Consider the following 15,808-nt stretch of genomic DNA (forward strand, 5'->3'; position numbering starts at 1 on the left):
ACTTTTTTTCCCCAGTTTGCTCTTGCGTACAAGCAACTGTAATGAAACATAGCTGATCTGGTGAGGGCGTAGCACTGAATGTATGAAAACATAACAATATTTTCTGCACCTTTTTGTGTCCTGCTCGTTATGAATCCCAACTAATTTTTTAACACAACTGCATAATGAATAGAGTTCATTTATAAAGCTGTCCAGAGTGGTTTCAAGTCATTTACCAGAGCTGTTACGATTAATTTATATTACTAATAAATTGATTTTTACCTTCCGACATCAGCATATAGTGTTAGTGTGAAACCCAGGTACGGCATGTGCCATTTTGACTGCAGCTGCCGATTTTAACACGAGATTGATTATTTTGCATCAGCAGGTCAGTTAAGCACTTCAAGAACTATAATCTGCACACCATTCAGTCCTGGTTACTTGCTCATTTTTGATAATTTTGTTGATCTTCAAGCACTTCACCTTTCTTATGGACAGAGAATATGCCGGGGCTGTGTATTTACCAGTATCAATTTATGTGAACGTTATCTAGCTCTTCTGCGATACTCTCTAGCCTCCCTTTAACTTCCCCCCCAGCGCTGGCAGTCAGTGAGCCCCTTGATTTATGCACATTTGCTAAACAGGAAAATGATTTCCCCTTACTTATTGGTCTCTTTACCGCTTTCTAAAATTCTCTCATGCCTTTTGTTTCCACATATTACACTCCCATTCGTGATATTTCTTCCTTCCTCCTGCTCAGTCTGTTACTGCAGCTTCTAGAAGGCAACACCTTCCACCAGGGAAGGAAGAGAAAAACCCTGAACCCCTCTGCATGGACTGAGGACAGCAAACAGGGGCCATCTCACCCCGAATTCTCAAAAGGTGAGGAGTCCCTTAAAGATGCTTGAGGAAAAAAAAAATAAATTAAATCGCTGCTCTTTTCTTTGGAAATGATTTTTTTTTAAAAAAAAAGATTTCCAAATAGCAGGTATCAGCTGGTGGCACAAGCTGTTGAACAGGGGACGGATGGAGAATTACAGCCCTCCAGCTCACTAATATGTAGGCTTCTGAAGGTTAACCTAAATTCTGAACTATTTCAGGCCTTGATAATTAAAAGATCCATGAACTAGAAAATGCAATAAAGCATCACGGAGATCAAAGGAAACAGCAGCGAGGTGTTTAGTTTTTGCTAAGTAGGAAGTGGCTACTAGTGACTTTATTAAGCACATTTACAGTGGAGCAAAGCTGGCACTGAAATCAAAGAGCTTGAAGATATTTGTGCAATGTATTTACATGCACTTTGAATTTTAAAAGGAAAACGATGATGTTATAATAGGAGAAAATGGCACAATCAAGAGATGATTTCTTCAGTTTAAGGAAGAATAAAGATGAACTTATATGAGGGAAAGAGGACCCTGAGGGAAAAGATGAGTAAAGAATGATGGTAAAGGATGAAATAGTGAAAGAAGGTAGAAAGTACATATGTTTTCAGGAAGAAGTGAATATATAACGAGCATATAAAAGTAGAAGGAAGGTGTTTAGAGGGAAAAAGGCAATTTTTTAAAAAGCAGAAATTTCAAAACAGAGTGATTTGGAGACTCGCATCTGATTGTGCAGGCTTTAAAAGTAACTGAAGAGCATCTTCTGTGAGAATTAACTTGGCCATTTTTAGCCAAAATCACTTTCTAGACTACAATTACTCAAAGGAAGAGAATAAAATAGAGCCTATCTAGCAGAAGAGCTGCAACCTTAGTGTTGAGGAGGCTTTAACTTTTCCACAATGTATCTCCCCACCTTACCGTCACGTTGTATTTTGATGGTACAAATGTGACGTTTTAAAATATGTCAATATTTATGTAAATAAATGCTAGGATGTAAACATTTACAGCTTAAGACCACAGAGAACTATGGCCCTCATTTCATTGTCAGGCAAATATCATGAAATGTTGTCACCTCCTGTTTCTGTTCAGAATACACATAGTATTTTCAAATAGCTGTAATGAGTAAAGATTTGTTATGCACTGACTCGCACTTGCACACTTACTGAGACTTTCCTATACACATCCTGTATCTACAGACACGGCTGAATGCACCAGTTTGTGGTCCTAAAGCCTCTATAACATGTCCCAGATTCACAGGATGCTCACACATACCCAATTATGTACTTAAGTCTGATTTAACAAATCCGGCATACGAATCTCACAAAAGCATGATTTGCCTATTGATGCTGCACCTGAAAAACCTTGCCTGTGGCATTCATTCCAGCAGGTGTAAAGAGCATACATCAGCTATCCCAGGAGCAGACAGAGGTATGTGAAGAAACTGCATACAATTAAAACTGCTGCTCAAACTATGCCGCCGGATCTTTGCCTGCACACAGGTCCGCACCAGCTGGGATGAGCGCAGCCCTGACCTAAACAAGCACAAATCCACTGAGAACAGCCGACCTCGGCACTGCACCTCGTTAACTTCAAGACCCAAATCTGGCCCAGGGTACCAAAACTCTGTGATATGGTTCCCCAACCAATACCTACTTAGGAGAAGACCTCTGCCTCCAACAGGAAAGATTATTTTGCGTGGCAGCTGCTGCTAACCCCTTCGATACTTGCTGTCCCGTTACCTTCATCACAGCGCTTGGGCTGGCAGACAGAATCAAACCCTAAGTTTTATGTTGACGGAGGATTTCGTTTTCCTAATTCTCACATGGAACAAACAGCGAGTTGCCATTTTGTAAAAATAAACCCCCATAAACCTTTGTCCTGGCAATTTTGTTTTTTGAAACGTATTACAAACACCCAGTTAAACCAGACTGACAACCGTTCTACCACTTCAAGGGGAGCCAAGTCCAAGGCCTTCCCTGGGATGAAAACTGTGACTATTACAATGGATTACTGAGACAACTGCAACATACAATTAGGATGAAGCACTGCCTTCACAGTCAGTGAATTTACTATTTATTTAATGGTTTTAAAATGTCATGGAACATGAAATTCACAAAAAAGAAAACACCGATGCACTCCAGGAAGAGACTGCATCAGAAGTAATGTTCTACTTTTGATTATTACAGGTAAGCGTTGGTCAGGAGATAAAATGAAGGAAACAATGGTCTTCAAATATCATGATTGATTTTACAAAAATACCTTGTATCTCAGCAAAGTTCAATGGAAAACTGACTCCTGGGCAAGGTGAACCACCAAAATAAAAATTCCTTTGAATGCGGTTTCTCTTACAAAGAAAAACCCAGGTTTGTGTCATGGAAGTGTGTTCTTCTTCCTATGACAAGATTTTATTTCTTCAGAAAAGGTGTATTTTTTCCTGAGGTTGACTTGATTGTAATTTTTTTTTTTTTTTTTTTACCTTCCCCCAGAAATTGTTTCAGATATACTTAAGTCTGTCCATGTTTAAAAGATGCATCTAGTCCATGCATACTGGAAGGTAGAAAAGCAGATGATTTAAGTAAAAGAAAAAAAAAAAAGCAGCTAGTCACAACTGATTCTCTATGCTAAATGATTTCTGATTGTTTTTGTTAAAAAATAAAATTCTTTCCAGGCTGTGATTCAAATTCAGCTACCAGCAACTTTTCGTCACTTCCAGGATAACTATCCTCTTGATTTGTGCCCTGGTCACTTGAGTCCTTTCCTTTCCTCTTCCACGTTTTGCCAGTTTTCTCTTCTCAATATAAATCACAAAATCAATTACACAAGCTTTGAGAATTGCTGGAAATTTTTCTTGTTTTTAATTGAAAGGCTAATTGAAGCTCTAAGTTTTTTCATAAGATTATTAGTAGTGTGATTTTTTTTTTATGCCTCCACAGCACAATGGGAAAACAAGACTGTGGCCACTTATCAAGTTTTACACATCTCTGTCAGTAAACTTGACATGGGAGTTGCTGCCAAGCAAGGGGATAATAAGAGATAAGATCATAATCATTGTGCACTTTACTGATACGCTGTAATCAAATGTGGCAGATTTAGGATGTTCAGAAGGAACTGTGCTAAAACCTCTAAGCAAGCACTAATGGAAAGGTTAATACGATGGTAGTTAGCAGACACCAGCAAAAGCAGTTTGTCACTAGAGCTGAATTTAAACCAGGCACATTCAAAGTCTGTAGCTCAAGGGGGCAATAAAAATATAGAATGGGTAGACTTAATACACTACTTCCTTTCTTTTTTATTGTCTAGCTACCAGAGGGTACCAATAATTTGTTATGCTTCATATTATATTTGGAGGCATCTGTGAAATTCATTCATTTGATAGAATAAACTCAAAGTGTATTTTTATGCTAACAATACAGATTATACAAATGAAAATTGACAGTGATAAAAAGTCTGGATTTCCACAAAGCAGCCACATGAATTTGGGAAACATAAAATGAAATGGGACAGCCCACAGTTTTAATATCTAAAACACCGATGGCATTGATGTACCTGCTGGTGTAGGGTTCTAAAGAAATCTAAATTGTAGAACAAAAGCTGTCAGTCTTTCCCTTTTTTTTTTTTTTTTTTTTTTTCATGTGCAACCATCCACACACAAAAGTGGCACGTTCTTACAGCGATGCGGTTTGAATTGCGCGGCTTCTATTATTTATGCAAAATAGGTGTTGAGCAGTCAAACTCCTATCTATTCTTATACGCCGCAAACAAATCAATTATGGTGGGTCCTATTCCTGTGGAAAAAACCACCATGTAAAAGGCTTCATGTGTGTGCAGTTCTGCAATTCAGATTTCAGTAAGATCACTTACTCTCTGCAAAATTAGCACCACCATTGTCACATTAATTATAGTATTTAAAAGCTGCCTATTTGAATCCAGCATTAGAGACCAATAGCTGATAGCTCTCCAGATGAAGTTATCCCAGTGTAGCCAATGGGAGATGCTATTCAAACAAATACCTCCAGAAGACGAGATCAAAAGCTCTGAAAAATCACTGCAAAATCAACAGCGTTTACTTCAAGAAAGTAGAGGACCATACATTTTTAGAGCACAGATGGAAAACACCAACTCCAATATGTTTTGAAACACAAATTCCACGCCACCCCTTCTAAAAGAAGCTGTTCGTAGCGGCACGGTTTACATTAATCAGTACCTAACAATTTTATATACAACCTTGCTAAAATTCATTTGCATAACGATAATCCGCATATGGCAGGGTTTAAGTTCTTTAAGCGGTGTTCTATTCCACTATTTAGTCTTGCTTCACCACTGCTTCGGCAGCGAATCCTTACGGAGCGTAATGCAGCTAATGAGGTAGCTTTTTAACTGAACAAACTGACAGGTCCCATATCTGCAGAGGCAGCTTGAAACCGTGCCCAACCTCTCGGCTTCCCAAGAGGCTTTTCAAAATTCAATAAATAACATCTGTAGGCGATGTTGGGTGCAGACCTAGCAGAGTGCGTCATAACACTGAGCTGGCAGAACAAAGAAACCATGACGACTGCCAAGTTTCCATGGCAACCGCTGCGAGGCTTGGAGAGTATAATAGCACATCAATCATTGTCCAAAAGAACTTCATTATCAGCAAGAAAAAAACCCTTTAGGATCTGTTTAGTGTGCAATTGTGGGTTAACTCACCTCAAAGCCTTGCTCTCTAGCAAAAGTGGCAGCTTCCTGAAATAATAAAAAAAGAACAGTTAATTATAAAGTGCTAGATAATGAAGAAATAACACATTTTGAAACTCATTCAGCCAGTTTTCCTTTTACACGAGTATCTCAATATACCCATATACAGTTGTTCAATTCTGATAGTCGCACCAAACGCTTCCCCCTCCTTCCCTCAAGCCCAACAACAGTACGAAGTCAACACATTTCACAAGTTCAAATAAGGAAGGTACAGTATGGTTTTTTTCCAGGCAAGGAAAGTTACTTCTGGAGACAGGACTCTGACTAGGAAACCACTACTTCATATCCAAATATCCCTCAGACATGTTTTCAACTGAAACTGTATCGTAGCTCCATTTACGTACGGCGCTTCACGGGACACAGGTTAGCGAGCCATTTTAAAAGAAAACATTTTGTCATCTACAGCGCGTTAGAAAAACAGGATCACAAAATGTGTTCAAACCCTTGTGGTGGAATCAGATGAGCGTTTTAAAATACTCTGATGTCTTAATCACTGCTTTAGGCAATTTAACTATGTTCTTTTCCTGAAAGAACCGAGGCAACATCAGGGTATCAGAATGTCCTCATTTCTTATTTATATTAATCGGAGCAATTAAAATCTGTTTTGAGACAAAAGCAAGGAGACAGTAGACAATAGCGATGTTTCCGCCCTACTCGCTGTCTACCTTAACGCTGCAAATATGGGAGAAAACCCTCAAAGTCTTCACGGTTTAACTCACCATTCTTCCAGATTATCTTTGCCAAGTGACATTAATAGAAGGGTAAGTCTGGAGCCCAAACGGCGAGTTGATCCAGCTAAACAAAACCAACCACCGTGTCAAACCACGCAAGTTCGGTGTCCCTACGACAGCCTGCAGAAAATACACACTTGTGGACCTACACGATCCGCCAGTCTGGGGGCAACAGAGGAATCTGAAGTGGGTACAGTTGATTATAACAACAGTAAGTTGAGGTTAATAAAATGTGATAAGCTGAAAAGCACAACTCCTCAGGCTGCTTCACCGCAGAAGCATAAGGCTGGCCGGGTTAGCCTTAGCTGATGTTGACAGAAAAACTGAATCATGGTCCTGACAATTGGGTGCGGGCAAGGTTAGCCACTTTGACAATTTACTTACAATTGAATTCCTTCTTGTACATCACACAGTCAATGACATTTGCTAGCCTGGCTGTCAAGAAGGAGTGTAGGGTTCAAAGATATCATGCAGTGTTTTCCTAAACCAGCATGTGATTAACAAAGCCGACGCTCGTCTGAAAAAAGGAGCCTGCAAGTTTCCACTCTGAAGTGATGCGCTTACAATGAACGGCAACACAATCGGGGGAGCCTCAAATGGGACCGGGTCACCGAAAAAAACCCAACCCAACCCCAAAATAAGAGAAATAAGGGAGCAATAAAGGGGCAGAGAATAAGAAGACGGACTAAAAATTACACAGCGTAGCTAGACTACTTCTTCAACCTCAGGTTTTGGGTCGCGCAATTGAAGTCGGAAGTTACACTGATCCGTCCTAAGTGGATTTCTTTAATGTCCCAATGCAGCAGGACATTAACATCTGTGCTAAACTATTGTTTGGCCAGGAAACTGGACACCAAGTACAAGAAATAAAAATTATTCCAGTTAAGTCGTGTTTCCTTACATGGGAGACTTTCAAGAGAATTAATCTTAATTTTCTGTACTGGAGCACCCATGCACTGCACATGTGGTTTGAAACACCCGGCCCTTCCACAAGAAAGGATAAATGATTGCACATTTGTTAAAAAGTATCTCGTCTTCGGATTTTCCTGTCAGAACGTCATCTTTTAGCCTGGTCTGCTGCCTGGCTACATGAATAATGGTCGCTAGCGTACAATCATAGATTTTCCTGCAGTTGACCTCTAATCTAAGGGTGTCTGAACGCGCCAAAGAACAACAGCAATCTTAATTTTCTCCTCTCCTATCAACTGAACCTCCCAGTAACTCCCGAGCAGCTTCTCTCTGTAAGGACCATGCCCCTCCAGCCCCCTATGACCAGCCTCTCTCGGCATCTCATCCCTCTAAGAATTAAGGCCCTTCTAGTAAAAAAAGATAACAAAGCTCCAAACGTGCATTTGGAGACTACGGTTTGGTGTTTGCAAAATGGTGAGAAATGTGAGAGGCAGGCCCTGAACGCCAGGGACAGTTCAAAGTAAATTAACCAGATAAAAGCGATGAGAACCTTTTAGTATCTATTCACAATAACAGTGAGAACAGGAAACAAGCAGAACCCATCTGTGCAGCCCTAGGGCACCTCACACTGAGCTTCACGTCTCTAATAAAGTAGTCAGGTTAAAATCTAAGTGGCTGTAACATGTGGGGACTGCTAGGGTTACAGCGGCCAGCCAGGGCGTTCCCCGATGCAGGTGATCATCAGTATGATAATCACTGTATTTACAGGCTTTCCATTTTACATCTGACATTGGAAATCACGAAGAAGGAGGGATTAAGGAAATAAACAACCTACACAGAAGCTTTAGCGCTCCCCAGAGAATGCAGCATTTTCATTCATGCGTGACATGCGACAACAGCAAAGCAAAACAGCGACAGAACAGGATTTTCTTAGGAGGCTTCATTTCAGGAATTCTTCCAATTTTGATAAACTTTAGACATTATTCATTCATTCATTCATTACTCCAACTCAGCATTTTCATTATTGTCTGCAAGAGAACAGATTGCATAAAACCCCCTCCCCCACCTCTTTACTCTTCCATACTAAAGATATTAAAAACTCACGGTCTTTTTTCTATATAGTCTTTTTACTAACCGCAACGGTGAATTTAAGGCCGTACCACCTGAAGTAGAAATGGGGTTTGGTTTTGGTTCTGAAACCTTACTTGGCTCACGCAGTTTGGCGAGGGGAATACCTAAGTACAGTCACGCTGAAAAATCCCTGTGCGCAGCGTTACTTAATGGGAGTAACACAATGTCACCAAAGTTAACACACACCCTCTCTTTGCACAACAGTGAGCAGTTTACACAGGAAAGCGAGATAAATTAAAGAGAGAACAATAAAAGAAGACAACTTCTGCTAGTGCTGGCCTTGCTCTGATGTTTGAACTCGCTCGCTAGCTGAAATCTATTGCCATTCTTGCATGTATTTTATTGCTGCTGGAGCCCCAGCATTTAGTAAATGGCGCTGTTTATAATCTACGTTGGGGCTAATTATAACAGGTCTTGTTAAAATTCTGGGCCCTTTTATCTCCAGTGATACAAACTATTTGTTTAGAAGTAAACAGAAACACAACCTCCAAACACAAAATCTATTCGCATCTACATTCCAAGAAGTATTTGTTAGCCCCCTGCGTTAAAAAGAATTTTATGATTACAGTTAAGATGGCTCAACTTCAATGACTGTACGTTCCCTTTGCCACAGCACACAGAAGGCACACTATATATTAAATGTTCTTGACACATCCAATTTTTTTTTTTTTGGTTGATTCCAAGGTTTTACGATGACTTGATCAAATTACAGCCAAAATGGTAACAACATGCACGTTGGGTTAAAATTAATTCATGTAGGCCATCATAAAACTCACGCGGTCGCATTAAACAGCATTTAAAACCACGTATTGCCAAAATTAACTGACAAAGACTGTTTCAAAAGCACTGCCAGCAGTATTATCTACAATACGTATTTTAACGGTTACACAGAAAAAAAGGAGCACTGTAAACTAGATTTGCATTTCATTGCTGAAATCAACATTATCTCATAAAGAAATGATAAAACAGCAGGACAGCAATGATACCATTGCACACTTAATGCATTTCCCGTAATTACGCAAGAAAGCAAATGCAGGGGACACTGCAGCTAATCCCTCCCCTGCCATCCTCCTTGGTAGAGGAAACATCTCACAGAATAACCTAAACTCCCATATCGCAGTGCTACCCTCTGCAGCTCTCTCTAACGCTCCGTTTTGCCTCGGGGGAGAAAAAAACCCCACAACGAACCACCACCTCCCACCCCCCACTGGATGTGATCCATTTTTTTAAATTGAGAGATTACTGGCAGGTTCGTGGGGAGTTTCTATTGTGACAACCGTAAACTTGCTGACCCACCTACCCCAAACAAGCCCACACCAAGCCCTATTCACAATTTCAGGGGTAGCCCCTCTCCCCGTGCTGCTGGTGCAGGCCGGCCGGCGAGGCGCTGGGAGCTCAGCCCGGCACGCACACGCAGCACGGGCAGCCGTGCTGGAAGGGCCCTGGGGCACAGCGCGGTGCAGAGCGCGGAACGCCAGCAAGGAACAAACCAGCCAGCTTGAGGGGACCCACTCAGTGAGCAGCAGTAAACGCCCACGAGGGCCCTCCACTTAGGGTCCGCATTTGGTGGAACCGTTCCTACCGGTGCCAGCCATGCCTGATTATAACTTGAATAGCACTTCCACCACTGCACCTTACAAGACTTTTTTAACTGCTAAAATCTTCTAAAAAAATCAATCTGAGACATTTCCTTCCTTCCATACATTTCAGAAGCAATTGTGAGTTTTCTGCCATGTACACTGTTTCCCTGAACACATTAAAGTCTACAGTTATCTCACTCATAACTCCCTTTTTCTTTGGTATCGTCACCCAGTGCTATCCATCCCACCCCTGAGCTCATCTCCAGTCCTGGCATAACCTGGTGTTCTTTGTACCCTCTCTGGCTTTTCTACAGATTGCCTTGTTTGCGGCGGCAACAGTTAGTTTCACTGATCTTCTCTAGCAGTAAACCCCTGCTGTCCAAGTGAAATGAGCGACAACAAAGTCAAGCAAGCAAATAGGGAAAAAGAGAAGACTTCCTTGGAAGCGACGCACACTGGTATCTACAACTTCGTTCTGTAGAAGGCTGACTCAAATAATCAAAGTTTTTAGTATTGTTTTATATCGACAGTCTCCTTCCTCAGAGATAGGTGCCCACGGTTTGTATTCCTGAAACAGGCATTTTTAGCTATGATTCCCTAAAGGACAGTATACTTTTAAAACTTCTAAAAACAAAACAAAACAACCACAATCAATCAAAAATGCGTGTATTATTTGTCTCGCTGCACTATAGAGCCATGAAAGTCTTTTGCTTTACTATAATATAATTATTAACACTTGTAGCTCAGCTTTCCTTAGGCAGGCACACCCGTCCTTCCTGCCATCTTTCCCTTTCCCTGACAAAGAGCCTCCTTATAAAATTCTGTGCTTTCAGAGCTATACCCTTAGTTTTATATACTCCATAGGCATGAGAGTACCAGAACTGCTGATGTCAGCAGTTGCTGTTGTGCCCAGCGATTCTGCATATGGGCCAATAAAAGACACCTTTTGCTAAAATTTCCCTCCTGTTTTGTCAGAAGGTAAGTCATGCCAAATGACGTACCAAGATGGCTACGTGCCCTTCTTTTGGTATTTCTTTCAAAAAACACCGGTCACACTGTGGGAGCTAAGCTCGTGTTTAAGCAGTGGGGCTAGTGAGCTGCGCCGTGCCGTGCTTTCCACTCTTCCAGCTCCAGGCCAGCTTACACTAAATGTGACCCTGGAAATGCAGCTTAAGGCACAGACAGGACAATGAATTTTCAGCCCGTGTCTTTGCATTATGACAAAGACGACGTACATACACCCACTAAGTTCATGACACAGTCGGTGGGGTGTTCTTATACCCAACCCAAGCATTTCATGCAGCCCACAAGCACACAGCAATATGATCTGTCTTTATACCGCTCTTCCCTGTAGATGCTACACAAAGCCAAACTCAGTTACACCTGATTTTATCGCCCATCCCAGCTTCAAGTGAGAAAATAACCGATGCCCATATATACATGCACACGTACGTAACAGCAGACCCACAGTTCCTAACATGACAACAGCACGTGAGAACTATAATTACTCTCACGCTATGCAAATAGGGGTGACGTCAAAGCTGTGGTAATGACAATCATGACCTACCAAAGAGATCAGAGGTAGATGCTGCCGTAGACTACCCGATGATCAGTTGAAAACATGATTTCAACAAATGGCCGCTTTTATTCTGTTATTTAAAATGAATGGATGCAAAGTCTACAGGACATAGTTCCAGCTGGATCACTTAACCTTTAGTGGTAACAGTACATTTATTGTGGTTAGCGGTAAGATACATATGTTCCTCTTCAATTCAGCGCTAAAGAGTTATTAACGGTTACTCTAACTACTGTAGTTTGTCCCATCCAGCCTTTTATGTCATTGCAGCCTGATTTAGACAGGCATTACTGTAAGGTCAACTATTACTACATTTCACTGTGTAAAAGCAATACAAGCTCATATGCCTTTATTAAAAAATGGTCATTTATAAAGACATTCAGGGCTCAGGAAGCCAAAGGGATTTTATCCCTCCTCTTCTTGCTTTTCTCTCCCCCAGAGATAGTTGCTTTCACATGGGTCGTACGAGAGTTTGAGAAACAGGAGTCAAAAGAACCATCAGCAAATTTCCTGAAACAAACGTCTATCTGCTGAAACTCTGCTACAGCAGACAAAGTTGGAGCTATGCTTGGGGATGTGTCACACGACTGTAATGCTTCAATATTATCTCCCTTTGACAAGCACAGAAGACTAATCCTTGATGCGGTCAGCAGCGCACACCTGTTCACATTCCCGGAGATCAATAAAAGCGGGCACAGAACGGACAGGCCCCGCAAACAGCTTGAGAATCAACATCCAGAATCAGCAGCATCTGAGCAAGTATCTACCCCTTGCTGGTTATTACTGAAGAAAGCACAGCTGGCATTAATTGGATGGGCAGATTATCATAAGGGAACATAGAGGTGTTTTCTTCCCTCTTTCCTTTTCCCATGAGCAGTGCCAGACCTCAAAACTGCTTTTCTTCATAAAGGATAGCAAGAGTTCGTATCATATCCTAAAATATTATTTCAGCTTGCTCCAGTAATACTAAAGATACTGATAAATGTATCGACACTGCCTTCACCCAGTAGGTGAAAATAGAAAATAATAATAATCAGTTCGAGTGAATAATCAGAACAAGTATAAATACCATATGGGGTTAAAGTTGTAACGTTCAGAGGGGGTTCTGGCAGAGCACCAGAGGGTTTTGTCTGAAAAAGCCTAGTGTGAAAAGAATTGAGAAAGAAATGTGTTTCCTGTTCTGCTTGGGTTCACCCCGGACCGTCTGTATCACGTACAATTCATTAATATTCAAGTTATTTATTCTCCTATTCAGGTTATTACCAGAATTATAGTTCCTGCTAGAATCTTCTATGGAAAAAATCACCCTGAGTCAGAGCTTAATGCCATTACAGGGTCTGCAACAGCTGCGGTAGTGATATGCCTCTGAGCCATTTTGAAATTTTATGATGGATAAAGTGCTATTACTTATATCTCTAGCTTACATCCTCACCTAAAGAACTGAACTACCTACGATTCTGTATGGGCAGCTCTCCTCACGTATCATAAGCACCAAATGAGTGAACGACACTTCCTTACACCGCCTCTCTATACAAACGCGTCCGTCTCGACCTTTACAATAGATGCATCACGTTCAGAAGAGAAAGAGAAGACCCCTTCCTTAAACATCACTGAATCAGAACATCATAAAAATGAAAACAAAGATCTTAAAATTAATTTAATAGCTAGAAGATAAGAACTTTATACAGATATAAAAATAAAAGATGTGTGGGCTCTTTTGAAGTCTTTAATACTGCTTATGGTATGCTCTTAGTGCTAACTTTCTGGCTGAAGGACGACAAACAGAAATAAAAGATTGCCTCATTTTCAACAAGGCCTTCTATGATTGCAACCACTCAGACCAGCCTCAAATCACTGACAAGATATTCTTGTCTAGCAATTTCAGATGGAGAGAATAATCAGATACTGTGCTAGAAGTGCTGGGATCCAGCAGGACTTGTCTCCAGTCCAGCTGAAAGGGTAACACGTTTTTAGCAGTGAAATTGAGTTGTTTTATATACTTTGTTTGGTATGATGTCATGCGCAGCCATTTAGAATTATAACTAAGGCTATGGTACGGGGAACCCTGTAAAGAGCAATCATCGCCTAACACTCCTCGTGTGCTAGGCTTGCACCGATTGTTAACTCCAGCAAGGAAATAAAATGGCTTACTGCAGCCTCTGGCAGTACCACCAACTTTTTAACTGACCTTACTACTACACTTTTTACCCTTTCCATGAAGTTTGAACTCAGTTGACTTAAAGATTCTTATCAGAGTTTGTCGTGCTGTTCAATGCTAATTCAATGATGCAGTTATCTATGTCCAAGATAGGAACATTCAAGATTTTGAATTTTTTTCTGGTATTTTCAGTTTTAGCTACTGCAGCTACTTTATGGAAGGAAAAACCTAGTTCTCAGTCTCTGCTAGTGGCTCTCTCTCACAACATGGTCATTGCATGGAAACCCAAATTTTCAACCTGCCCACAGTTAGGTCAGTGTGGTCCTGACTGTGGAACACGAGCTCCAGTTCCAGATGTGACTAAGGCATTGTTTATCACCTTGGACAAGTTGCTAATTTCTTGCGTGATTTTTTTTCGAATCTATAGAAGTTAGAATTTACCTGCTTCTGACCATTAAGTGTTTGAGGATGAGTGTTTCTTGGTATATTTGCTCCTTATCTAAGGGAAGCCAACCTGAACCTGGGATGGATTAAGACAGGGCAGAGACTGAGAGAAAAGTAATGAAATTAGAGGGATCATGATTTGCAACACATTTGAAAGAGGTGTTAAAAAAAATAATATCACAAAGTAGTTGAGGTCAGAAGGGGTCTCAGAACTTCATCTAGTCCAACCCCACTCCTCAAGTGGGGCCAGCTAAGGCAGGCTGCCCAGGACTGTTGGGCTTTGCGTATCTCCAAGGCTGGAGACTCCACCGCCTCCCTGGGAATTCTGTTCCAGCATTCGACCACCCTCACAGGAAAGGCTTTTTCTTATGTTTAAGCGGAACGTCCTGTAGTTGCATTTGTACTTGTTGCCTCTTGTCCTGTGCCTGGACACTCCTGCGAAGAGCCTGGCTCCCACCTCTCTTTAAGTATTTGTATTTGTTGGTAAGATCTCCCTAAGCCTCCTCTTCTGGAGGTGCTCAGTCATCTCATACGACAGATGCTCCAAACCCTCAGCCATCTTTGTGGCCCTTCGCTGGTATCACCCCAGTAAGTCTAGGTCTTCCTCATGCTGGGGAGCCCACAGCTGGGCCCAGCACTCCAGAGCCATCTCACCAGTTCCGAGTAGGGGGAAAGGATCACAGCCCTCCATCGGCCAGCAGTGCTCCTCCCTAATGCAGCCCAGGATGCTGTCAGCAGCCTTTGCTGTGAGGGCACGGTGCTGGCTGGAATCCATCCTTTTTTCTACTGGGATCCTGAGGTCATCTTTCACAAAGCTGCTTTCCAGCCAGCTGGTTCCCAGCCTGTCCTGGGACCAACATTCCTCCCCAGGTAAGAGGGCTGTCTGTTCTCATTTGCTGAACTTCCCAAGATTCCCATCGTCCGATTTCTCCAGGCTGTCAAGGTCTTTGAAATTTGGTGTTATACTTTGCATTAAAATAGCAGCTACTGACTGCAGGCATGGGATAAAATCCATGCCAGGGCTAGGCAGACAGGGGAAGAATCTTTCAAAGACTTACTGATATATGCAGAAAAGTCAGATGACTGTTAGGATGGAAAAGAAACAGCTAAAGAAACCAAGCAACTAGCCACAGCCACACAGCAGGTGAGGACAGTCGTGAACTACAAATGAAGCGGAACAAGCGGCTCTGACAAATTAGCAGTATCTCTCAGAGACTCGGAAGACTCCTCCATCCAGCTTCAGCGGGCCAAAGCACTGCTAGAATGAGCACAGCACACGGAGGATGAAGAATACATGGAAGCCCATTAATGTCTTGACCACTGAACTTCACCTAAATATTTCGCGTAGGTTATAATATGTTTGGCAGTAGACATTCATTCAAATTATCTATAACCAACTGCTTCATGCATTCAAATCACTCTCATTCTGTTATAATTGCTTTTTTCTTTAAAAATGGGCTCAGGCAAAAAGATCATGACTATCCTACTGGTTGGTTTTGTTACTATACTTTCACGCAGGGAAGTTAAATTTTTCAAGAAGTGGGGTTCAGAAGTCCTACGACAGAAAGCAAACCATAAGCCTTCTCAGCACTACTTTCTACTTTTAAGACACCATACTCAACAAAAACAGGAAAATGATAAAGACTAAGATGCCAAAAAGAACATAAAATGATGTATGAATA

At 41.5% G+C, this 15,808-nt stretch overlaps 1 protein-coding gene across 4 annotated transcripts in view; it reads right to left on the minus strand.

The window, feature by feature from the left end:
* Nucleotides 1-15,808, minus strand: part of ADK (adenosine kinase) — a 291,295-nt gene that overhangs the window by 43,212 nt on the left and 232,275 nt on the right. For all 4 annotated transcript variants that reach the window (XM_055719804.1, XM_027805482.2, XM_055719805.1 and 1 more), the window contains one exon: nt 5,550-5,585. In XM_055719804.1, the coding sequence (XP_055575779.1) occupies nt 5,550-5,585 (36 nt within the window). The remainder of the gene's footprint in view (nt 1-5,549; nt 5,586-15,808) is intronic.

The sequence above is a fragment of the Falco cherrug genome, chromosome 9 (assembly GCF_023634085.1).
Source record: "Falco cherrug isolate bFalChe1 chromosome 9, bFalChe1.pri, whole genome shotgun sequence".
NCBI classification, from domain to species: domain Eukaryota; kingdom Metazoa; phylum Chordata; class Aves; order Falconiformes; family Falconidae; genus Falco; species Falco cherrug.